This window comes from Lissotriton helveticus, chromosome 7 (genome assembly GCF_964261635.1).
Source record: "Lissotriton helveticus chromosome 7, aLisHel1.1, whole genome shotgun sequence".
NCBI lineage: Eukaryota > Metazoa > Chordata > Amphibia > Caudata > Salamandridae > Lissotriton > Lissotriton helveticus.
The window spans coordinates 981,989,914-982,016,102 of NC_136068.1; the positions used below are offsets into that span (position 1 = coordinate 981,989,914).

General features: G+C 44.7%; 1 protein-coding gene across 2 annotated transcripts in view; it reads left to right on the forward strand.

Annotated features, from left to right (window-relative positions):
- The window catches only part of SYNPO (synaptopodin), a 185,422-nt gene that overhangs the window by 57,370 nt on the left and 101,863 nt on the right, over nucleotides 1-26,189 (forward strand). The window contains exon 1 of one of the 2 annotated variants that reach the window (XM_078653602.1): nucleotides 15,699-16,291. The exons of the other annotated variant lie outside the window; for it this stretch is intronic. Coding sequence (XP_078509728.1) covers nucleotides 16,231-16,291 — 61 coding nt within the window. The 5' untranslated portion in view covers nucleotides 15,699-16,230. Of the gene's footprint in view, nucleotides 1-15,698; nucleotides 16,292-26,189 lie in introns of those variants that run through there. 2 annotated transcript variants of the gene reach the window in all.

Consider the following 26,189-nt stretch of genomic DNA (forward strand, 5'->3'; position numbering starts at 1 on the left):
GCAACTTCATATTCTATTAAATCACAGATTTTTGTAGAGTCCACATCCTGACTTCACGTGTTTGTAGGCACGTTCGATGTGATAATGAAGAAAAAGGTGCTTGGTGGAATAAAATATTGCCTAGCGTCACACAACTAGTTCAGCCGGGATTGATGCCGTGTATCACATTGTACAACTAAGCCACAACATTGGTATCCCTTTTGCTTTGGCAGGCAGAGCTAAGCTCGCTCTGGTCTCGAGGGGTCCAGAAGACCTCGAGCTGAGCCGGAGACAGGCATCTATCTCGAGCCTGGCTTGAGCTCCAGTGGATGCCTAACTCTACATCATATAGCGCTCATCAGAATGGGAACTTTAATTATAATATGTCTTTACTACACAACAACTCTCTCTTAAAGACATTGAAGAGCTGAACAGGGAAGTTGACCCAGATCACCCTCTATTCCATCCAGAAATAATTTTGTTTACGGATTCCAGTAGCTGCTTCTCTCTATTCACAAACCTACCTTATTGGACTGGTTGGGCTCAGATACGAGGCACATGATGAATATTCATGAGAGCTCTTTACACATGCTGTTTTATACACAGTGATCTTGAAACCCTGGCTCGGATTCGCTGCTTTGCCACCTACTGTACAAAACGCGTTAGGAGATCACTGTGTCTAACTTTGCCCAGGTGGACTCCATTGAGGGTCTGTCCTTCTGTATTAAGATATCTGCGCCTTCCTCCTGCTCTGGTCTTTTGCTCTATAGACCTCCTAATTCTAGTCTCAGCCTAATTTCTACCCTTGCGGACTACATTTCAAAAGCTAGCATACGCTACTCAAATTTTACTGTGTTAGGGGATTTTAATCTCCATGCAGATGACATCTCCTGCCAGCACAGTGCTAACTTTATCGCAACGCTAGCCGGCTGTAACTTAACACAACACGTCACGTATCCCACTCACAAGGCAGGCCATACCCTGGACTTGATTTGTACAAATGTATCTGATATCTCAGTCCTGGCCCCACTCCCAGTGATATGGTCAGATCATTTTCTGATCCCTTTTCGATTTCAGCTGGTCAACTCAGAGAAAGCTACCTCCACCCCTAAAGAGTTCACTAGGAATTGGAAGAAAGTCACGTTAGAGTCTCTCACACATCATCTAAAGAACTCCCTACCTACTCCCCCTAATGATCTGGAGGCTGGCATTTCCAACCTGAATAGTTGGATAGGTGGCGTGCTTGATTTTCTAGCCCCATTGAAAGCAGTAAAGTCTCCTAGATCCTCCCCCTCGGCACCTTGGTATTCAGACGAACTCAGACTAAAAAAATCTGAGTGCAAAAAACTTGAACGCAGTTGGAGATTGTCCTATTCTGCAGCAAGTAAGCTAAGCTATCACCTAGCTCTTAAAGAATACCGCAAACTCCTGATTAGTAATAAACAAAATGTATTAGCCGATAGGATTGAGAATGCTAAAAAGTCATCTAGGGAGATTTTTAAAATTGTTAAGTCCTTCACTGACCCTCTGGCACTCACCCACTCCCACCCCCTCTCACAGACCATTTGTAATAAACTCTCTGAGTTTTTTGAGGACAAAATTGCATTTATTTATGCTTCCTTTCTGGAGCCTCATGATATCACTCCAATGTCTGAGGACTATTCAGTAATGCCGGTTCCCAGCTCTGTGCTCTCAGAATTTGCCACAATTTCGGAGGAAGCCTCTCTTCTCGAATTGCAGAAGTGTAAATCCGGTTCCCCCAGTGACCCCTTGCCCACCAAGCAAAACAACATCCTTGCTAAAATTCTCAATCCCCATTTAAACGCCATCTGGAACCTTTCCCTCAGATTGGGCTCTAATCCGGATGCATGGAAACACGAGTTCCTCCTGCCCATCTTAAAGAAAGCCAATGCAGATCCTGAGTCTCCTTGCAATTATAGACCTATCTCTCTTTTACCAGCTCCTGCCAAGATTTTAGAGAAATTGGTCTATCAGCAACTGATGGCCTTTGTTGAAGATAATAGCCTCCTTCACGACTCTCAATCCGGCTTCCCTCCCGGCTATAGTACGGAGTCGGCCCTCATTGAAATGGCAGACTCTATATGCTGGGCGGTCGACGAAGGTTCCAAGGCGGTGTTGGTGCTGTTAGACTTGTCTGCAGCATGTGACACCATCGCCCATCCCATTCTTTTGAACCGCCTTAAGACCATTGGCGTGTGGGGCTCAGTGCTGAACTGGATACCGTCCTTTCTATCTGACCGCACACAGCAGGTCCGGACCTATCCGCTCATTTCCTCAGGCAAACCACTGAAGTGGGGCGTGCCGCTGGGCTCTGCTCTGAGCCCTCTGCTTTTTAATATTTACTTAACCCCGCTAGCTGAATTGATTGCCACGTAAGAGGTCAAAATCATTTCATATGCTGATGATACTCAGCTTCTATTCACCTTTAATGCTGTGTCTGCCGCTACTTTTGACCCACTGAAAAATTGTCTCAAGAATATTGCGACCTGGATGGACCGCAATTTCTTGAAACTTAATCCAGCTAAGACCGAGATCCTATTTTTTAACCAACCTTCTCCCCTCTCTTCTAATCTGTGGTGGTCAGAGGGACTGGGCATTGCTTCGGCACCCAAGGACTCGGTCAGGAATCTGGGAGTTAGATGGGACAATCAGCTGTCCCTTGACACACAGGTTCAAGCGGTGGCTGCCGCTTGTTTCGGCAAGATTAAAATCATCAAGAAATGTATTAACTATCTGCCCAATGCAACCCGGAAAACGGTGGTCCACGCACTGATTACCTCCCATTTAGACTACACGAATGGCTTATACGTGGGTCTCTCATTAGGCTTGCTCCATAGACTACAGACAGTCCAAAACGCGGCTGCCCGCCTGGTATGCGGAGTCTCACTTTGACAACATATCTCCCCGTATCTTCGACTCCTCCATTGGCTGCCCATGGCTAAACGCATAGAATTCAAGGCGCTGATACTCTCCTTCAGGGAAGGACAAGGCCGTGGTCCGGTCTACCTTAGGGGGAGACTCCGTCCCTACTGTCAATCACGATCTCTACGGTCCAATGACAAGCACCTGCACATTACTCCTCGGTTCTCAAAAGCTAGATCAGGAGGTAAAACCTTTGAGGTAGGAACCACCCAATGTTGGAATAAGCTACCTCTTCCGTTGCGTCTGATTCAGTCTGAATGTGAGTTTCGCAAAGCCCTTAAGACCTGGCTATTTAGCCGGCTTGATTAGCTTCTGCTCCATCTGCTGCCTCGTTTTTGCCCACTACAGCGCCGGGACACCCCGTTGGGGTAGCTGTGCGCTCAATAAATGCCTATTATTATTATTATTGTAAATGTTTCTGTTCATTTCTCGTCTGGGGCACATCACCACGGTTATTGTTGCTAGGACATGAGAGAAGATGTTGGTTATATTCTTTGACTAGGATAAAGGCCATGGGACTGTAGGACTCCAACCGATGAAGGTTTGGACTCAACCCCTTGGATTATAGGCCTCAATTAATGGGTGTGTAGTACTCGAACCATGAGAGGACTTAATTTATAGGATTCAACTATAGATGCTGGAACTCACCACCAAGGATGTGGCCTAACGGCTAGAGCAGTCGACCTCGAAGCTGGGGAACTGGGTTTGAGTCTCAGCAGGGACGCTCAACATCCTGTGATTCTGGGCAAACCACTTAATCTCCCTGTGTCTAACAAAATGAATGTGTCCATCTGTAACACAACTGGTGCTCAATTAAAGTGCTCTGATACCTTTGGGTAGAGTTTGCGCTTTATAAAACTAAAAGAAAAAAAGAAGGAAGATGGGACTCAATCCAGTAAAGAATTAAAGCCCTCCAAGGAAGTACAGAACTCTAACTACAGGCAAATGAGATTCAAGTCAAGCAAGGAATGACTCACACCAGTGGGAGCTAGAACTACCACAGAAAACCCTTATAGAAGGATCTGAACTGAAAAAGCCAAGAGCTCAATTGATGGAAGGATATGACTCAATTAGAGATCAAATGTTATTCTATGTTATGTTACCTAACGTTTGTACTTGCTAGACATGGGCAAGCCACTGAAAGCTCAAGCCAGGCTTGAGGCAGATGCTCGGCTCTGGCTCAGCTTGGGGTCCTCTTGGAATCTTGAGCCCAAAAAGAGCAAACGTTATGTGGCCTAGTGGCTACAGCTGACAACCATGTAACATGGGGACCAAGGTTTGAATCCTGGCCTCAGCTCCGCATTCTGTAAATCTGACAAATCTACCTGCGGCATTTAAAAAACAGCATGCAAGGTGGTCTTTGTTTGTTGTTAAGCTTTCACAAGTTCGCACTATTTAAAACCACCAAAAATAAAATGTGGATTGTGACTGTCACCCACTCGCTAATCTCCTCTTCCAAGAATTAAGGACAAAGCATTAACCTTTGATGTCAGAAAGAGATACACATCAAGTGGCTGAACTGCACAGTGTGAAACTGGAAAATCTGCTATCAACCCCGGCTTCAGTGGTTGACCAAACAGTGTAATCTTGAGCAAATGTTTTGCCTCTGAGCCTCCTTTTTCATCATTATCACGTATCAGAGCACCTTCAAATAAGTCTGTTTGGGTTGTGTGTAGTACAAAAACCTCTTTTGTGCTTGATTTAATAAATAATAATGTTATCTCTGTATAATTAGAATTTAGGCCACATATAGGGTATACGTGACAACTCAGTTGCTTCTTAGAAAATATTTGTCAGTTTCTGTTTAAAACCTATCACTTTCAATAAATACTTCTCAATGCAGAGATTCAATCTGATGGACTAAAGTCAAACACTCAATATTAAAGAAAAATGTTTTTTTGAATTTTGGAAAGACACCTTATATTCTAATATGTTGTTTCTCGCATGATTTACATTCCAAATATTTTCAGGGCTCAGCTTGTGCATGAGCTTTTACAGCCAGAGCCCACCTTTGGCTTGACTCTGTCTCGGCTCTCCCTGTTAATTTCTTTGCCCGCCCACTTCTAGTACTTGCAGACATATCACAGTAGTATGGATAATTTGATCTTCCACCTAACCCGTGTTAGCAGTGTCTATTAATCCACCTGCTTGGGTTCTTGGTAGACCTTGTTTTTATGGGGTGTGTCTGTTCTTTCCTATGTGTTATTGGAATGCTGATAAAAGTGGGTGTGTGTGGTGTATAGGTTTGATTGATTAGCTGAGAGTTTTTATGTTAGTTCTAAAGTTAAAGTCAGACTGCTAGTTTGGTGACCTCTGTAATCCCAGACTAAGGGCCGGATTACGGGTCTGGCAGGCCGAGAACCGGCAGACTGGTGGTGGCTTGGCGATGGCTTGGCAGGCCCTAAGAGTTTCCACTTCTTGTCTAGTTTGCAGTAACTTTCTGTATCTCTATCTTCCAGTTGTGTCTCTCCCTACTCAAGTGCATGTAGGTTAGGGTGGAGATTTCAACCTTACAGAAACCCTATAGAAACATGGTTATGTAGATGTGGCCAAGAGGCTCTCCAAGCCCTAACCAGCATAGCCAGAAATCACAATTATTAGTAGGATAACAAGAGATCAGTGGTCCATGCCTCCTTTCCGCTTTGAGTCACCTAAACAGTGCCGGGACACTCTTTCTGAGTTGCCGTGCGCTATAGAAGTACTCATCATTCATTGCCCTGGCCTGCCTAAAAGTCTGTAGTGAGGTGTTAAAACGAGTGCTTTTCTTAGGATCAGGGGGTTGTGGGATTATGTGGAACTTGAAAAGAAATTATGCAGCAGGGTTGATGCGGTACAACACAACACTTCAGTGGCAACATTATTTCACTATTTTGTCATTTTAACACACATCATTACTGTCTCAGTGAATTAATTAGTGCTGGTTAAAAAAAACACCTGACTACAGCAATCAGCAGCAAACAGGTGACCACTTAAATCTTTTTAAAAGAGACTTCTATTGCGTGGCACCACATTCAGCACTTTTTGCCTTCTCACTACAGGCAGCTCTAGATGTCTCTTGTAGACAGCATTTTAACAAATACTTTAACATATACTTAAGGTGGGCTTTGAGTTTGCATATCTCTCATAATTGGATGGCTTTCTTGTCTGTTTCAATGTCCTGCTCCTGATTTGGTGGTGTTCATCCTTATTTTTAGGTTTAGCCTAGAGACAGCTTCAGCCTTTTCGCCAGCCTCATGTTTTCTGAAAAAAAATTAATGAAAAAATACACATTTTTAAAAAATACACAGGTTTTTTTGGTCAGTCCTCTTCATCTTTTTGTCTGTTCTACTGTCATTAACATTATGCTTCTGCCTATTACAGTGTAAAGCATGAGGCAACAGGTCAGCCCACTTCAGCCATTTCTTTTCTTCACTGTGAGGCTTAATTCCTCTTCACGGATGTATGACGTTACCACGCATACTTTAACAACGCATACCTTTACAACGCAGGAACCATTACAACGAACTACCATTACAAAGCATTTTTTTACAACGCAATACTTTTACAACGCAATACCTTTACAACGTAAATATTGGTAAGTATATAATACTTTTTTTAATGTAATTAATTAAAATTAATATAATTTATTTTAATTTAATATTATTTTTAATTTATTTTTACCCTGTATCCCTGTATTGGTAAGTATATAATATTTTTTAAAATGTAATTAATTAAAATTCATTTAATTTATTTTAATTTAATATTATTTTTAATTTATTTTTACCCTGTATCCCTGTACCCCAAAACCCAAACCTAGCCCTGAACCCTTAAAATACCCCTTTACCCAAAAACCCAAACCTAGCCCTGAACCCTAAAAATACCCCTTTACCCAAAAACCCAAACCTGGCCCTGAACCCTAAAAATACCCCTTTACCCAAAAACCCAAACCTGGCCCTGAACCCTAAAAATACCCCTTTACCCAAAAACCCAAACCTGGCCCTGAACCCAAAAATACCCCTTTACCCAAAAACCCAAACCTGGCCCTGAACCCTAAAAATACCCCTTTACCCAAAAACCCAAACCTGGCCCTGAACCCTAAAAATACCCCTTTACCCAAAAACCCAAACCTAGCCCTGAACCCTAAAAATACCCCTTTACCCAAAAACCCAAACCTAGCCCTGAACCCTAAAAATACCCCTTTACCCAAAAACCCAAACCTGGCCCTGAACCCTAAAAATACCCCTTTACCCAAAAACCCAAACCTGACCCTGAACCCTAAAAATACCCCTTTACCCAAAAACCCAAACCTGGCCCTGAACCCTAAAAATACCCCTTTACCCAAAAACCCAAACCTAGCCCTGAACCCTAAAAATACCCCTTTACCCAAAAACCCAAACCTAGCCCTGAACCCTAAAAATACCCCTTTACCCAAAAACCCAAACCTATAACATTTTTACTATAATAATATACTTACCAATACTTACGTTGTAAAGGTATTGCGTTGTAAAAGTATTGCGTTGTAAAAAAATGCGTTGTAATGGTAGTTCGTTGTAATGGTTCCTGCGTTGTAAAAGTTGCGTTGTAAAAGTAGTCCGTTGTAAAAGTTTCGTTGTAACGGTGGTTTACCCCTCTTCACATGTGCACATCCACCTAATAGTAGTCCACTTCAGTGCGAGGCCAGTGTACCGGTCCCTTCTTTCATTTCACGTTTCAGTTTATGTTTTTTTAATTTATTTTGTATTGGGTTTAAAAAAAATCTTTTTTACATTATGCACGCCACATTTAGGCACACACATTTAAATTGTTATTGCTTTTTAAACTTTGAATGCCTGTTGCAAATGTATGCAAAAGAATACAAGTTTAAAAAATCACATGCTTGCCAACGCCAGATTTATGACCTTTTCCTACATTTGTAGTGTTTGTTTAGCCCCTGGAGCTTTTGATTTTCACTCTGATTTATGAGTGGCCGAATGTCTCTTACTGTTGCAGATATCAGGGGACTATTTTTCCTTTCTATTTTTTGTGTGGCATTTGTGATTCATTACTTGATGGGAGTTCATGTTCTCTCTCTCTCTCTCTCTCTCTCTCTCTCTCTCTCTCTCTCTCTCCCCCTTCTCACTCTTTCTTCTCTCTCTCTCTCTCTTTCTTTCTTTCTTTCTGTGGCTGACTGCCTGCTCAGTTCCCTTATTCCAGTTTGACCGGCCACAGCTACTGTCTTTGCCAATACTGGTGGTGCACTTTGCAAGCATTGGTAAAGCCAATAGCTGCCGGAAATCTTGGAAGGTTATTTTATATGCTTCCTAGATGGCCTCCTCATTGAGTCAAGAAGCATTAATGACATTATGGATGATCTTGAGGAAATCTCTCACAATCACTGGATACTTCTCTGAATTCAGTGGTTGAATAATGCTCGACACTCAACTCTTGTCCTACTTGAAGTAACTTTGATTAATTCCACTGTCATAATCACACAATGAATGGCATCTTGAAGATATCAATTGTAGCCCACTCTCTCTACAAGTCAACAACTGCAACTGCAACCCTTGGATAGGGTCTGAAGGCTTTCCTTGCAAGCCTTGGCCTTCACATCAGGTAGGCACCTGCAGCTCAGAAGCACCTCCTGGCATCTGCCAAATTCTATGAATAAGTGCTCCTAGCTGTGACCCAGGCAGAGGGGATGAAGGAGTGTCCGGAGAACTGGAAACAGTTGTGTAATCCTCAGACCTACTCCAGCCAAAAGTGAACATGAAGTCAAATCTCCTCCAACAAGGACAGCCGGATATCAGGTTCTCTGAACCTCTCCAAGGCAATTAACTTTAAACCCATAATTTACCCAACAACACCATTTGAAAGTTAGGTCCCAGTAACCGCTGTGACAATAAGCATTTGTACAGCACCATCTACTGTTAGTATGGCAACTTAGCACTTTCTTAGGCTAGGGGCTCTTTTCATGCGGTTCTGGTATTTCCATCGATCAGTTGTGTTGTCAGCCGCGGCCGTCATGACTCGCGTACGGGGGCGGGTGGGCGGCTCACGCGGGTATGCAGGGAGGGGAGGCAGGACAGGTTTAATGTAAATTTTTTAAAATGGACCTTCTCCGATCCTGCTCCGCTTCAGCTCCTGCCCGGGTCCTGCTCTCCTGAACAGGAAGCAGCCACAGGCAGTCTTCCTCCCCTCCCCTAAGCCAATCACAATGCTGCATGGGCAGCGTGTAAAGGACAGTTCGTCCTTATTAAGACTTCTGAGAAAGGAATGTATTCCAAGAGAAGTTTATTAGTAGGTTTCCCATCACAGGAGGAGCGCCTCATCAGCCAGGAGTCCACGCAGCAACTGTTCAAACACAACGGACACCTGGCTTCTGAGAGTGACTCCACATTCAAAAGAATACATGTATACATTCTGTGCATGTGCTCGGGCATGCGCTATACATTCTGTGCATGTGCTCGGGCATGCGCTCTCTAGATAAGTATGAGAATACAATACACTACATCACCTTCCCCCTTATGTAAATAAACAGAAAAAGAGAAAATCCCCCTTAAGTAAATATACAGAAAAAACAATAGAATAATTAAAACAATTAGAAAGATATAAACTCGTTATATCTCGCAGGGGGTCTTCTAATGCGACCACTGCGACTGCAAGAGGGAACAACCGGGGAAACTACAGGATCTTGAGCAGGGGATGAATCTTTGGACGAAGTAAGTGGTTCTGGTTGAAGCCAATGTGACCAATCACATCCCTCTTGAGAGGATAAATTCCTTTTCTTAGAAATGAGGGCTGCTTGATCTGCAGTCAACCTTGCCAATTGTCTCACATTCCACCAACCTTTGTCCCCCAGAAAAACAGCATTTTTACTAATTTTAAGGATTTGGACCGGACTTGAAAACATAGACAAACCTTTCGCCACTTTATAGGGTTTTTTTTATCATAACCCAATCTCCTACCAACATTTGAATGTCTTTAACACATTTTGATCTGTCATAATTTTCCTTCATTACTGCCTGTTTCTGTTTAACTGAAGAATCAATGTTATCCCTAATTGGAGAAGACTGTTCACCCTCTACTTTCCTTAACCAAGCAGGAAATAAAGGAGAACGAAACTCCCTGCCCCTCAACAATTGAAAAGGGGACACCTGAGTCGTACAATGGGGAGAGACATTATAATTCCAATTTTTTTTTTCAAAAACTTAAATACATCCACGCCAGAAGCTAGAGCCGTTTGTATTCCTTCTTTCAACACTTTATTGCCGCGTTCCACTAAACCATTAGACGAGGGTGAATAAAGTGCCACTTTCAACTGTTTCACATCGTGCATACTCAAAAATGTCCGCATCTTGTCAGAGACAAAATGGGTTCCATTGTCAGTTACTAAGGTTCGAGGGGCTCCTTCCAGCAGGAACAATCTTTCCAGGAAAGTAATGGTATTATCTGAATCCGGAGCCTCTACAAACCTATAATACATCCACTTTGAGAAATAATCAATTGCTAAGATAAGGTACCTCTTCCCCTCCGGAAGGACTTTATATGGACCGGAGAAATCTAAAGCAACCTTCTCCCAAGCCATCCCTGGAAATTGAGAAGGTTGTAATGGGGCCTGGTGAGTCTTCCAATGTTTATCAGACAATAAACATTCTTCGCAATTGTCCACAGTAGCCCTTACCTGTGAGTCAATACCCGGCCACCAATAATGAGCTTTGATTCTCATACAAGTCTTGGTCACACCAAGGTGACCCTCGTGGGCTAACTTGATAATAGTGTTCCTTAAACCACTGGGAGGAACAAACTTATCGCCTCTCAATAAAACTCCATCCTTGACTGAGAGTTCCTCTGCCACCTGAGCGAAATTCTTTAGGTCCCCAGACAGGTTCCTAACCTCCGGCCAAGCCTTAACTGAAAACTCCAAAGCCTGGGACAAAACACCATCCATTTCGCTAGCTTCTTTCCAATCTTTTTCAGAAATGACCGAATTCCACTCCTCAATAGCATCCACCATAGACACACACTCCACATCTTCCTCAACCAAGTCATCCTCATCATCCTTGTCCATTAACATCCTGGACAAGCAATCTGCTCTGAAGTTTTTACCCCCAGCGATGTGTCTTAACTCGAAATTAAATTCCTGTAGTTTAGAAACTAGCCTAGTCAGCCTAGGAGAAAGACTATTAGTACCCGAAACTTTGCTAAAAATAAAAGAAAGGGGTTTATGATCAGATAGCATCACAAACTTGTGACCCCAGATGTACATCTTGAATTTTTGTGCAGCCCACACACAGGCTAACGCCTCCCTTTCAATTGTACTGTAGTGTTTTTCAAAGTCCTTCAAAGATCTAGAGGCAAAGGCTACCGTGTGTTCCTTGCCTTCCACCTGCTGACATAGCACAGCTCCAAGACCTTTCATGCTTGCATCAACTGTAATAATGCACATGGAATCATCCCTAAACGCTTGAAGTGAACGTGCAGAGACAATCAAATCCTTGACTTTAGCAAAAGTCTCATCTAAATCTTTTGACCACACAAACTTTTGACCCTTCTTAAGAAGTAACCTCAGCGGTTCCACCACCTGAGCGTACCCTTCTACGAATCTGGCATAGTACTCGGCTAGGCCCAGAAACGAACGCAGAGTGTCTTTATCGCTTGGAGGTTTAGCTTCCATTAAAGCCCTAACCACAGAAAACTTAGGTCTAATGCCAGATTTCGAAATTGAATGACCCAAGTACTCTAATTCAGACACTCCGAACTTACATTTGTCCTCCCTGACTGTCATACCTCTACTACCCAGAATGGACAAAACTTTTTTAAGTAGGACGTTATGTTCATCCATTGTCTTCGCGAAAATCAAAATGTCATCCAAATATGCTTGTACCCCCACCAGATCCCCAAACAAAGAGTCCATTAACCTTTGGAAAACGCTAGCTGCTGAAGCTAACCCGAAAGGGAGCCTCAGAAACTTAAAAGCTCCAAATGGGGTCACAAAGGTCGTTAACTCTTGAGACTCTTTAGACAAGGGAATCTGATGGTAAGCGGACTTTAAGTCTAACAATGAAAACCACCTGGCTCCACCCAGATTTGCTAACAGCTCTTGAATTTTTGGGAGAGGGTGACAGTCAATTTTAATGTTTTTATTGAGACCCCTGAGGTCCGCACATAGCCTGATCTCATTATTTTTCTTGCGTGCTACGACGATGGGCGCAACCCATTGGGAGGATTCTGAAGGTTCTATGATTTTGTCATTAACTAAATCCTCAAGCATCTTTTTAAGTTCCGCCCTGACACTAAGAGGAACGGTGCGAACCTTATGAAAAACAGGAGATGCTCCGGGAATGAGTCTAATTTTGTGCTCTGCCCCACTCACGAGGCCAATTTTGTTGCTGAACACATTCTTAAACTCACTTAGTAAATCAGTTCTATTGATTTTTGTTTCCTCCACAAAACAGATAGGAAAGTCACGTATTTTGATTGGATTTTCATCCCCTGGGACAAGATATAGACCCATTTTGGCGAGGTCTTTCCAACCTACTATATCTTTCCCTTTAATCGCCACATAGACTTTTGTAATAATGGATCTACCCAGGACCTCCACACTTGTTAAGAAAAAGCCTAACATGTCAATATCTTTCTCACCGAAAGCTTTTGAATTCACATCTGATTGACTTAATTTCACATCCTTTCCCCATTTATCAAAAAATGTAGAGTCCCTAAGGATAGTAATGGGAGCTCCAGAGTCAGCCATTACCTGCAACTTCACATTGTCAATTATGGCTTCACACAAAGGTCCCTTAATAGGTTCAGAATCATCACACTCTACCATCAACATGAGATTGTCAAAAGTGTCGTTACATTCATCCATGTCCACATAGTTGACCTTGACAGATTTCTTTTGAAATCTGCAAACCTTTTGAAAATGTCCCACTTTTTTACACAAAACACAACGTTTGTTCACAGCGGGACACCCTTTAAAATTCCCAATGTGGAATTTGGACCCACATCTAAAACAAAAGTTTTGTTTATTCGTATTGCCGTTAGTCTTATTTTGCCACTTCTCTTTCGTTTCTTTACTAGAAATAGCATATAGGCCATCCTCAGTCGTATCTTCTGAAATAAAATTAACTTTAGTAACGTTATCTATCGCCATGGCTTTGGTAGAAGTTACTGATCTTTCGATACTAAGGCTAAGATCAATAACTTCAGACAATGAAGGATTCTTGCAGCTAAGAATTCTTTCCTTCACTTTAGAAGAAGAACAATTGAATACAAATTGATCACGAATATAATTGTCCAGCAAAGGGCCAAAATCACAGGTAATAGCTAACACCCTCAATGCTGAAATATATTCGTCAATTTTTTCGTCCTCCTTTTGTTTTCTTTTATAGAAATTGTGTCTCTCCAGCATGATATTAGGAGATTCTTCGAATTGCTTTTCTAATCTGGCAATAGCCTCTACATAAACATTCCATCCTCTATCCCCTGAATCAGCTGCTGGAGGTGGAATGGGTACCAAACTCTTAAAAATGCGTTGTGCAGCTAACCCAAGACTGCCAAAAAGAAGAGCAAACTTCCTATGAGGAGAATAATCAGATGCATCAATTGCTAAAATGTGATTTTCGAACAAGCCAAACCACTCAGACCACAACAACTTAGGTTTTCCGGGTTTCTCCAGGAAAGGAGGGGGTTGTGTGACCTCCCTAACTGAAGCCATATTGTTAATATATACGATAATAAAATCAGCAAGGTTATTTCATAGAAGTAACGTACAATCGAGTTATAAAAACAGATTTCACATAAACAAAATATAAACCTGTATAATACGATTTGCTGCAAAAGAAAATTTTGTTAGAGGAATGAAATCCGGTTTTAAATAACAGCTGTTAATCGTTTGTCCGTGAGGCGTGTGAATCGCCGAGGTCACACGCAGAGAAGCAGACACATAAATCTCCAAGCGCCAATAGCTGACCGTGCGTAGCGTCGTAGACGTGAACCTCAGAATTCCAAGCGTTCCAGGCAAGGACTGAGCTGACGTATGCCGACGTATCCCAGAGTTCCAGGCAAGACTGAGCTGACGTATGCCGACGTAACTCAGAGTTCCAGGCTGAGTTGAGAAGGGTGTGCTGTCGGTGTTCTGAAGACTTGTTGACAGTGTTCCAAAGACGCGATGCCGGTGTTCCAGGGAGACCGGTAAGTGTGTAATTTTTAAAAAAAAACACAACGAAATGCCAAGATTCAGAGTTTTCGAAAATCCTGAGACTGACTTAAAACTCCAAACATAAGTTTCAGTCTTTGAACGGTGTCTTCTATCTCCAACTCAGCACTGAGGAAAACGTCTTCCACCTCTAATTCGACACACAGTAAAATAGAGATGTCGAGAAAGCAATCCCGAGCTCGCTCCTCCAAAGTACAAAACTCGACCAGATAATCCAGATAATCCAGTTGATTCCAAACACCAGAAAGGTGTGTATGAATGACAAAGTAATCCAAACTTGACAAGATAAAAACCAGCCAAAATAAATCCTTTGCGTGGGTAGGTTGGTGATGGAAACAATCCCAATCGTCGCCAATATGTAAAGGACAGTTCGTCCTTATTAAGACTTCTGAGAAAGGAATGTATTCCAAGAGAAGTTTATTAGTAGGTTTCCCATCACAGGAGGAGCGCCTCATCAGCCAGGAGTCCACGCAGCAACTGTTCAAACACAACGGACACCTGGCTTCTGAGAGTGACTCCACATTCAAAAGAATACATGTATACATTCTGTGCATGTGCTCGGGCATGCGCTATACATTCTGTGCATGTGCTCGGGCATGCGCTCTCTAGATAAGTATGAGAATACAATACACTACACAGCGTTGTGATTGGTGGGGGCGGTGCCTGTGGCGAGGCCATTTTCTCTATGTAGGCTGCATGCAGCTTACACTCTGAGGCAGAGTGCGCATGACTGGTTTTGTCGGCTCCAGAGGGCCGACCAAACAGTCAGAACCCCCAGCATTTTGCAAGCCACTCCTCCCCGACCCGCCCAACAGCCCGCCCTCAACTAGGCATACCCTTCTGCTTTCTCGCAGTGCAATAGCAGAAACATAAAATGGTATTTAAAATACCATTTTACATTTCTGCTTCTCGCACGGCCACAAATCTGTGGGGCGACGCTGCTCCGCCCTAATGAAGGAGCCGTCCCTGTGAGTGTTGTTGATGGTATGGGGTGACCACTGACCAGACAGTCCCGGTTTTCAGAGTTTTGTCCCGGCGTCCTGAAGCTTTTCTTAATTTTAAATACATGTACCGGTTTTTGGGACAAAGGCCAGGTCACCTCTGCAAAGCAGAATGGAAATGTGTTGTTTCCTTTCCACAGGCCTCTAAATCTGAAATAACAGAAGTACTGTTTATGTTTCCGGCGGTGCTGGGAGGCTATACATATAGAAGTACAACTTTAGACCTGCTTTTAAGTCTGTTCTCTCACGGTTGTTGCTTTTCAAACTCTGGTCACCCTGATATGGTAGGTATGGGGAATAGAACACTTGTAAGGTGCGCTTAGTATTTTTTAAGGTGCGTACTTGTAGTAAACCTCGGATCCCCAGATCCCTACATTACTTGCTCGCTAAAATAGAATAATAGAACAGCACCCTGTTCGCCTGCAGTCTCTCGGAGAATCGCTCGTGCTTTACATTGGAGGGTAGCTCGTGCTCCAGCTCTGTCTAGGGCAGGAGAGCGTCTACCGAGAGTGATGCGCAGCTCTCCCAGCAGACGGCACTAGGACCCGGTGAGAGGCGCGCGAATGCTCCCAGCAATGTGCAATGCTGGCTTCTGGCTCAGTGCGCGATCCCAGCAGGACAGAGCTGGGACGGGGCAGGGAGCATCGGGCAGTCTGAGCCCGCGAGACTATTTTAATCTGAAACCCTGGGCCAGGGAGGCAGTTTTGCCCCAGGACAGGGGAACCCTGAGAGTGAGGCAGAGACAGGGGATAGGTATATGGTGCCAGTGACAAGGGGCGAGGCTGAGCCTGGGACAGGAGGACAGGGAGCCTGCGAGAAGGGGCCAGAGGGAAGTCGACCATGCCAAGTACAGGGGGGCAGGCTGGCTAAGGGCAGAGAGCCAGGGTAGGGAGTCAGTAACAGGAAGTCAGGGACAGTGGGACAGGGAGCCAGTCAGCTGAGTCAGGGACAGTGAGCCGGGCTGAGTCAGGCGAAGCAGCCAGCCCGACCCGGACACATCAGGCGGAGTTTGACGGACACCAGCAGCTGCTGGGACCCGGGATACCTGATCCCCGTCCCCCCCCCTCGCCCGGGCAGGAGTTTGGGAGGGAGCAGGAGCGCAGCCCGGCGCTGCCTCACCCCAGAGGCTGGATGCAGCCCGGACGGAGCGGAGGAGGGAGCCTGCCCTGCCAGCACGGGGACACTGCGGACGGTAAGGGGCACTTTAGGGCTGTTTGGGCAACTTTGGGAATCTGTGGCGGCCGGGAGAGGGGAGGGCAGGCTGGCCACATGGCCTGGAGAAGGGGCGTGCTGGTGGCCCCCTTTCCCCCAAAGTTAGCATCCCGGTGCTAAACGCGCGTTTAATGAACCTCCTGCACACGTCATGCTGTATTGGTAGTGCCAACTGTGCAATGAAGGGAGCTGAGAATACGGCCTTATTCACTACTCCCCCATACTGTCAGCGGCCCACCCACACACTTCACAGCTGGCTCCCCGGTAGTTCACCAGGCTGGGGTTGGGCGGGCTCTTGGAGTGTCCCATAATGTGATCCATTAAGGGATTATCCGCACTTTGATAGCGCTGTCTCCTGTTGGGAAGTCTTTTGGCGCTGGGTGTGGAGTGCGAGCGTCTTTTTGGAAAGTTTGCCATGCGACTGGATAGACTCCGTGCCAGAGGGTAGGCTGGCGTTTCAGTCTCATGCCCCAAGTGCCAGTATGTACACCCCGAGCCCCCAGAGCCACCGTGCTCCCTTCACACGGAGACACCCCTATGTCCTCTCATCGACCATATGTGCAACTACATGGCTGTTCCACTCGCCTCCATCTTCCCATTGCCCACTCCCCACTGCCACAGGTACCACTCACGCCCAGATGTGTGGCCCAGGTTCTCCACCTCATACTGATTGCATGCGTCACCCGATTACATCAATAACCCTCAGGTGCGCCGCGCGCACATATATCTGCGACCTCATGCCTGCACGAGGGGGGCTCCCCAAACCCCCTCGCGCTGTCCTCCCCACGCGCAGACCCGCTGCTCGCTCCCGTTGTCACACGGCTCTTTGGGGTCATCCTCACTGCAGGGCCCTGGGACTCAGGGATACTGTGCGAAGGGAGGAGTCTGAGGTGAACTCACTTGGTACCTAAGTCAGTTTCTTCTTTAAGTTTCACTTTATGGGAAATGCTGCTTTGGAGTTTATTATTATTAAATCCGAAGTCAATTGACCCCAAAGTGCAACTCCTTGTAAGCGCTATATAAATACAATTTACAGTTCCAATTACAGGTGTCTAATTGTGCGCTAGAAGGCCTTAGGACGTATTTGTAAATAGCTGCCACAGTGGGAACCCCTGGCATCCAAGTGAAATGAATTGCATATATGATGCCTCCTTATATAACTCTGGACAGATAGGTCTCATCATTCAGCAGGTCATGAAAGAAGGGAGCAACCCTTTCAAATAGAACATGTGATGTTTTGCCTGGGATGTGATGAGGTGTTCGTGCAAATGGGCCATTTAAATTCAAGTGATGTACAGCCACACTGTTCAGGCCTAGATTCTGTACTGCAAATGGCAGATGGAAGGGTGGTACACGGTGAATGCCAATGGCTCACACTCAGAGACATAGCTTCAGTACAGGGATGTGAAACCTTGCGCCATCATGTTAAGGTAATCAGTGACAACCTGTAAATCTGTTTATCCCCGGGTAGTTGTTTTGAGAGCTAAATGCGTTTTCTTCTTTTCAGGAAATATTATGAGATTCTTGTTCAATAAAACACTATTTTAGTATTTTAAACAGACTGTGTTTACCGCACGTGACAGTTTGAGATAAGTGGAGCCCTCATTTTTGACTACTGTACAGGTGGAGGCGAGTCTTATGTCAGCTGAGTTAGCATCATATCTCGTAACTGTCAGCTGCTGCTCGGGGTTACCTGAGACGGGGCGTCCTGGCTTCCTGCCCGGTGATACTGGAGAAAATGCTTTTCAAAATAGGGTTGCATGCACAGTCTATTACCAGTGGCATTCATTCACTTGTCACAGAAGACGAAGCTCAGAATACCACTGAGTGCTTAAGAAGCCCAACAAAAAGTGTGTACCCAGGAAACAAGAAAGAGTAGACTCACAAGAAGACGCACAGGTAGATTTCGACTCCAGGACACCTACGGAGAGACCTGCACCAGAGAACATCGGCTCAAGGTCCTCTCAGATGCTCCAACATTCTGCTGTGGGTGGAACCCGGACAGGCACTTGTGTAAGAATACCCCTGAACATATGCACCTTAGAGGTCTGGGTTGTGAGGACCAGAGAAGCACCACTCTCCATCCTAGATGTAGTAGGTCTCTACTTACCTGTGATGCCCAGGACTGTCCTTGAGAAGGGACCACTATAATCCATGCCCTTGTCCAAACAATGGACATTGGGCAAAGGAAGGTTGACATGAACCCCTAGGGTATGCCTGTGGGCAAACACAGAACGCTAACAGAAAATAGTATGATCAACACAGATTGGCACTTAAATTAACCCTCTAAATCAACCATCTGCCTCTTACCTGGAGCACAGCCGTTGCTGATATGAACTTTCCTCTGCAAACTTTGAAATCTGGACTGCCAGTGGCTTTGGTCACAAAAGAGAAGGGCTCCCAAGACCCAACATGCACTATGAACGGTCCTGCCTTACAATCCTGCTCACAACACAGTGGCCTAGTATTCCTTTACGTTTGCTTAATATGGCCTGTATCGTCCCTTTGTTTCAGGTCTGCGATAGGCCACTCTTTATCACTTTGGCCAACTGCCCTGTCTATTCTTTTACAATGATGCACGTGGGAATGCTCCAGCAGGGGGCGGTGCAGCATGGCACCCTTTCTGTCACAGCACTCCTACTAGGCCAGCTAGAGAACCCTCAGCCACTGTCATGACCACCTCTAGCTATTCGAGGCGCTAGAGACCTGAAAAGGAGAGGCTGGGCCTTGCCGTGGCTTGTCAAGCAACAGAAGCAGATGCATTCTCAGAGGCTGCTCCATCACTACGAATATCTGGTGAGGAGATGCTTTCAGATTGAGAGCAGGCTCAGACACAGCAAAGGCAGGGACCGACTGCAGAGACTATCCCTTCAGCTACTGGAATAATGAGAGCTAGGGATGAGGAAAGCGGCCAGGCGGGTGCAGGAGAGGATATTTATACTGCCGAGTAGCGTTTAATCGACGCTCACAATATTAATAACTTAGTCAATACCTTTGAAAGTGCACCTGGGTTGGGAACCCCCTCTGCCCATGGATGGGCCTACTGCCCTTTCTCTGGCATGAGCAGTACAGGGATAAACGCTCAGGGACTTCATCCTTTCAGCTACTGAAATAAGAGAGCTAGGGTGGACCGACTGGTGTAGCAGGCACATTTTGTACTACTGAGTAGAACTGGTCAATGAGATGACATACGACTGGAGCTTGTAAGTCCTCTTTTCCTTTTTACGCCTATTGACAATCCTTTGGCATTTTATGTGTTCATTGTTGGCTTTGGCACAGTAAACCCCTAAGAATCTGTGGTGGCCGCTAAGAAATACATTTAACAGTTTCTAAGGCCACGGAAGAACTACACTGGCTCCCCATTAAAAAGAGAGTTGCCTTTAAAGCGCTCTGCATAGCTCACAAACCGCTTCTGCGGTTCTTAAAAATAAAATTGTCTAGTACACGCCAAACAAATAGCATCACTCAACCTCAGCGAGGAAAGTCCCCTTTATTTGTAAAGCCTCATGGGGTGGCAGCATTTTTTCCCATGCCACTTCCTGTCTCTGGAATCAAATACCATGGCAGCTGAGAAATCAGGCTAATTTCCTTACCTTTAGAAAATCACTTAAAACTTGGTTATTTACTCTTCCCCTGTAGAGCATCCCCTAAGCAGTGGTCATACCTTCAAGTAGTTGGCAGCGGCAAGATGCCCACGGGCAAACGTCGTGCTTTACAAAACTCAAATCAAATATGTGTTAACAAAAGAGGCCTTCTGTGTACAGGAGCCACAGGATCGGAACAGCTGGTCACCTCTGAGCAGTTCATAGTCACGCGTCAGGTGGCTTTCAGCAGGGTATTTTGGAAAATGGGCTGTTTACAGGTGGAGAAGTAATATTTATTTATTTTTAATTATTAAAAAAGTTTTATATAGCGTGGACATGATCCACGGGGGTATCAGAGCGCTTTACAGTACATAATTATCACATATTATACATACAATCGGGAATCGCATATAGAACAAATGAGGTGTACTGGTTATTTATTTTTGCCTACACTTATTTATTTATTTTATTTATAAAGTTTTATATAGCGCTAACATGACCCACGGTGGTATCAATAGGTACGCACTATCTCTATCTGTGCTGAAGCAGCTGAAGATGCCTGCCCTTGCTACCCATGCACATGTGGGGCACCAGTCACTGGTGAATGTACTTATGGTACCAAGTCCCAGTTTTCCGTTGCTCCACTGGATTTCTGATTCATTCATATTATAATAAGTGATGGGTTGGATCAGAGGTCTACAAACTGTGGGGTGCACCCCCCAAGGGGGGGCTTTGACTGTGTTCCCAGGGGGGTGGGGGGCGCAAATGCTTAGTAAGAATGTGTACATTAAAATGGTCTGGAAGCGCACATTTGTTTATTTACTGTGTTTCCAGTCTGTCTTTATTTACAAGCAGCAGCTGAAGACAAGACATGATTGATTTAAAACAGAACATAGTATTCTGGAACTATTCTGTTCTGTTTTTTTCATCTGCAAGTCACTGCAGCTAAAATAACGCACACCTTAAATGAAAAATAATTTTAAATTAATACTTATGAAACCTCAATTGGTTAATGCGATTACTGCAGATGTCTCTGTGTGAGGCCTAAGAATTACATAATTAAATCCTGGTAGGCGCAGTGGGGAAAAGGGGATTGTGTCTATATAGTGCTACAAGGTCCCAGCCTGTAACAGAAACAACTATAAATGTGAATATGTAATCATTATTTTAAAACGATGTTACACACAGTATAAGATAGGCTACCGCAGAACGCTTTAGTCAAAGCCACTAGAATTATGCGGCAGGAGAGTGCCAAATTTTGCAGCAGGGTCGACGAAATTGCAAGAATAAAAGTTAAATAATGCGGCATCTTTCTCATACTATTAATTTATTATTTTGTACTTTTTACACACAGTAATACTATTTGGGCAAATATTTGACCTCATCAGTATCAGTTTAACAACCAAATACAGAAATAAGCAAATTAAAGTTGACTAGTTAACCTGTCTTAAGGACCTTCCAGTATGTGGGAATACATGTCACCACATTTTAGTAAGTTTTGATCAGTGTGAGATAGAATTTTTTTTTGATCAATTATGTGGCAAATTGGCAGGTCCATAATTATGCAAAAAAAAAGCCACAGTGTTGTATAATTCCACTGGCTCTGGGGTTAGGGCCAGATGTAGACCTGTTTTTGCATGCAACCCGTTTGCGCTTGCAAAAACCTAAAGGGCCTTGAACAAACCCTATTTAGCGAGTCACAATTTATTTGCGACTCGCTAAATAGGATTTGCGACTTGCAATTAGGAAGGGGCATTCCAAGTGCGTCCCTTCCTAATTGCGACTCGCTACTCTATGTAAGAATGTTTTAATAACTGCAATTGCGGTCGCAAAACACTCACAATTTACCGCCCTCTTGAAGAGGGTGGTAATGCTCTCACTTATGGGAAGGGTTCCCTTTTGCACATGCAGGGGAATTTTTTTTTGGGGGCAGGCAGTAGTCCCAGGGACCACTACCTGCCCTTCAAAAAAGAAATGAAATGGGGCTTCTTAGTAATGGCCCAGGAGTAAGAGGAAAAGAGCGAGATCAATGGATAACATCAAGAACATGGCATATTGGAGGGGTGCTACCTGGGGGCTATTTTTTCCATCTACAAATGGACAGACACAGCTATTTCTTAGAGAGATGACCTGAGGAAGGTGGCAGCATATTTTGGGAGTTGTTTTATGAAAGAGCCAGCACTATCATTAATGTACCAGCTCGAGTGGCACTGGTTCCAAGTGTGTGAGGGAGTTACTGCACCCCCAACTGTGACTGTCTTATTAGCAAAAAAGTGGAGAGGAAGCGTGGAAGCCCATTGTCCTTGCTAGTATTAGGTCCTTATAGCACAAGAAACAGGGCTCCAGCACCGGGGAAGGGGAGGGGAGATGTGGTGCTTTGTTCCCTTTTTTATTACACAAAGGGTAAAAACAACCTACTCTGGGCCTCAGGCCTAGAAGTAATAGCTCTGTGTCGTGGGCAAAGGACGAAGCCTGTTTTGGAGGGCTATAGGTATTGTTGGTGCTGCCTGTGTAGTGGCACTGAGGCTTAGTGGTGTGAGGGGCCAAATAAATCCCAATTATGGCCCTTTTACTATCACACCCTTGTGCCAGTGTTTTTGGCCTCCTACCAATATCCCAAGGGACGTAAATGTTGAAGCAGAGGAGACAGCTTAGCTTGGGTCTCAGAGAGATGAAAGAAGTGGTATGGCGCAAGCCTGGGGCCCATGCTTTTATCAACGAGCAGAGGAGATTGCCTGTTTCTCAAGGCCGCAGCTATCATTAGTACAGCAAGCAAAGTGACACAGAATCCCAGGGGGTTGAGGGGCCCAGTGCATTAGACTCATGTCTGTCTTACTCTCTAAAAGAGGCACAGAGCCTTGGCAGCATTAAAACAGAGGCAACCACTGCTGCAAAGTGGAGAGGATGTCGTGCAGCGGATAGAGTTGCCGACTCGGGAGCTGGGGATCCAGGTTTGAGTCTCGGCGTTGGTCCAACACCCTGTGCTTCTGGGCAAAATAAGTAATCTCTCTGTGCCCATGAACAGCGCCTGGATACCCTCACGAGTGATAAGCCCCGCTATATAAATCTACACTCTAAAAAGTGGGGGCAACATGTTGGGGCACATTTTTTCTGAAAGTCCGTTCTGGAGTGACGGCCTGATATGGAGGAAAAGGCAGAGGCAGAGAGGCAGGCTGCTACTCAGGGCTGCATATATCATTAGTGCAGCAGGGACAGTTGCAGTGGGGCCCAGGAGTGAGAGAGGCTCACAACACCCTGATCATGTGGGATACACTTTTTTGGTCAATTTCTGATCTTGTGTGATGCATTTGCTCTTTTATACCGCTCACATTTAGTGCAGAATTTGAGCTACAGAAAAGCAGGGCACGAGTCGGGGTACCACGCGGGTGGACGGCGTCCCCCCACTTATTTTACCGAGAGCTCGATAACTGGAGCAAATGGAGCCACACATTCACTCTTTGGCCTCTCTGGGGCGAGATTGGCGCTCATTCAGAATGCTGCTCATGCGCTGGCTTCTCTGATGCAATCGCATCTAAGGGGTGAGCGAGGGGAGGCAATGAGTCTGATGGTGCAAGCCACCTTTCGTGATGTCACTTCCTGTCGTGATGTCAGCGTCCCCCCAGTTCTTTTTTTAGGACTTGTACACTGCGAAAAGTAACACTGAAAAGATCTCATACTCCCTGCTCCCTGTGCTCAGCCTTACCACTCCCACTCCCCCAGGTCTTGCCATAAGGTTTTGGAGGGGGCCATTTTCCTTACGGGGGCTCGGAGCAAAAACTTTTGAAGACCTGGGTTAGATCAACCCCCTCAAGCTTCTCGGTGCTTGTGCTAAGGAGTGTATACTGGTCATTGTGGAATACACTAACATGCTCTCCGCCTGCAGCCCCTGCGATGTGCCATAGCATGAAGTCTGGTTGATGCCACCTGTGCTGCAGTTAACAGGCCGGATAACCCAAACAGTTTGTTCTAGTGCCCGAACCATTTCATGCAGATTGCTAGTCTGGCTTGCACGAGCGTCCTTCTCCCGCCCACCAGCCCTGAGGAGTTATTAAACAGTGCACTGAGCTAGGTTCAGCTTCTATGCCCCATCAAGAAACCTGAGGTCTGCTAACAAATTGTTAGCAGTGACTTCCAGAAATCAACGGGTCAGAGCGGGAGGAAGGTCACATACTTTTCTAGATTCACCTGCATAGAATCAGCTCCCTCTTGAGGTCCATGCATTGGGTATTAAGGTTGAAATCCTGATTTTTTTGTGCAGGACCAGATGCAAAACCTTTTCACCTTATTTGACCTGTGCTAAGCGCCAGAACACTCCTTGGAATAGCTGTGCATGTTACAAGTCTCTTTCATCATCATCATCATTATTGATCATTATCCGCATTTTATGGAACAAGAGGAGTGATTGTGGCAGTTTCTCATTTATCAGCACCTTGTTCCACTCATATGAACTCCTGTACGATGAGCATGTCTGGGGCCTGCTCAGTTTCATTGGATTAGGTTTGGAATGGCAAACATCTGAGCCACAAACCTCTGTGGATCCCAGTGGCCTGAGCTTCAGGCTGTGGTTAGAATGATTCATGCACCTGGTCATTGCTCACTGAAGTGAAAAAGGCAGCATAGCTGGTGTAATCAGATTCCAGGGCTACATCCTATGGCGTGGGACAGGGAGTCCTTGTTTCCACGAGATCAGAAATATCAGATGCAGACAGAGTGGAGTGAAATATGCATAGTTACCAATGCTCATGTGACGTGACCATTGGGGCTAGCATAAACTATCACCTTGGTTTCATCTGGCGTTTCAAGTCCAATGTATGAAATCTTATCATAAAATTAAAGACTTGGAGTCTTCTTTAGAATTTGGAGGACATGATACTCCATTACAATGCGTTAGTGATGGAGTTCTCATCTGCCAAATTCTAAATAAGCCCCATCGTTTTGATGATGTCCAGCAATTGGTGGGTGTATGGATGAGTGAAAAAAAAACCTCCTCGATTTCCACCTCCCTAACAGAGATGCCACCACAATAGTCCTGAAATCCTGTCCTTCACCCAGCAGCAGGACCGTATGTAGGTCTTGATTAGCAGTATTTAAGGCTGTGTTCAAAGATGTGTCCAATCAGCCCACTCATAGAATGTAACCTTTGTAGAGCCACGCCGCTCCCAGGGTCCTGATTGTGCCAAGAACAAGAAGGTTTGGTGAACTGCAGTAGAAGATGCAGCTTGGATAAAGTGTACTCCCGACAGCCTCTAGTCCATGCTCATAGGGATCACCCATAAAAGATGTGGGCTGAAGATGTTACGCATTGACTAAAGGTTCTACCACTTTGTTTGGAGCGTATCACAATCCCATCCGGATCGGAGAAGCCATGGATTCCCTGAGTTCTCTCAACGCTGTCCACCATGAACATCAGTAGGAGGTATTGCAGTTATGTCTGAGATCATAACTGCAGGAGAAATCAATAGTAATCATTAGTCTTGTGTTTTGTTTCATGACCAATGAGAAGGACTCAGGAATTTCCTAGTCCTTCACTGCCTTGGTACTGGATGGACCTGAAGCCAGTTCTAGCCATCTTTTAATGATATTGAAGTATTTATTCTGAGCTGTCCTACTAAATACAGTACTATGCTCGAGCGTTGGTCAGAATGTCTTGTATCCCAACTTAATGTTTTTTAGACAGCTGAGTGTGAAGAAGTCTTGAAAGAGGTACAATTCTTTGGCTTGATTGAGATCCAACCCACTGTTGTCTCGGTGTGGCTGTGTCAGAGGGACCTTGACCCTTAGCCAGGATAAAAATGCTTAGTTTAGGATGGTTGACTACTACATAGCTTCTCTGTCCAGCGGTATTGTATTCTGGACAAAATGTAATTGTAATTGTATTTATATGGCACTTACTACCCCTGACAAGGCGTTGAAGCGTTTTTCAGCAAGTAGCATGCTGAACCGGAACCCAACATTTATTAGTTGTGAAGAAGTGTATGGAAATACAAGTTGTTAATCTTAGTGGTGGACATGTGAGTCTGTTAGTTGGATTGAATAGGATAAAGGAGGGTTAAAGGAGGGAAGAGTCTAGAAAGGGTTTTAAGGGACATCATAGTAGTACGGTAAGGTTTGGGAAGAGTCAGATAGTGGAGGAAGAGGGTATATTGAGACAGGTATAGGATGAGATATAGAGCAGTGCATAGAGAAGTCCATAAGAGAGTTGAAGGTTTTTTTTACTACCATAGGAGTACAGTAATACATATATAGATGCATAACTACATAGAAAGGTACACTTGTACATGGAAAATAATAAAG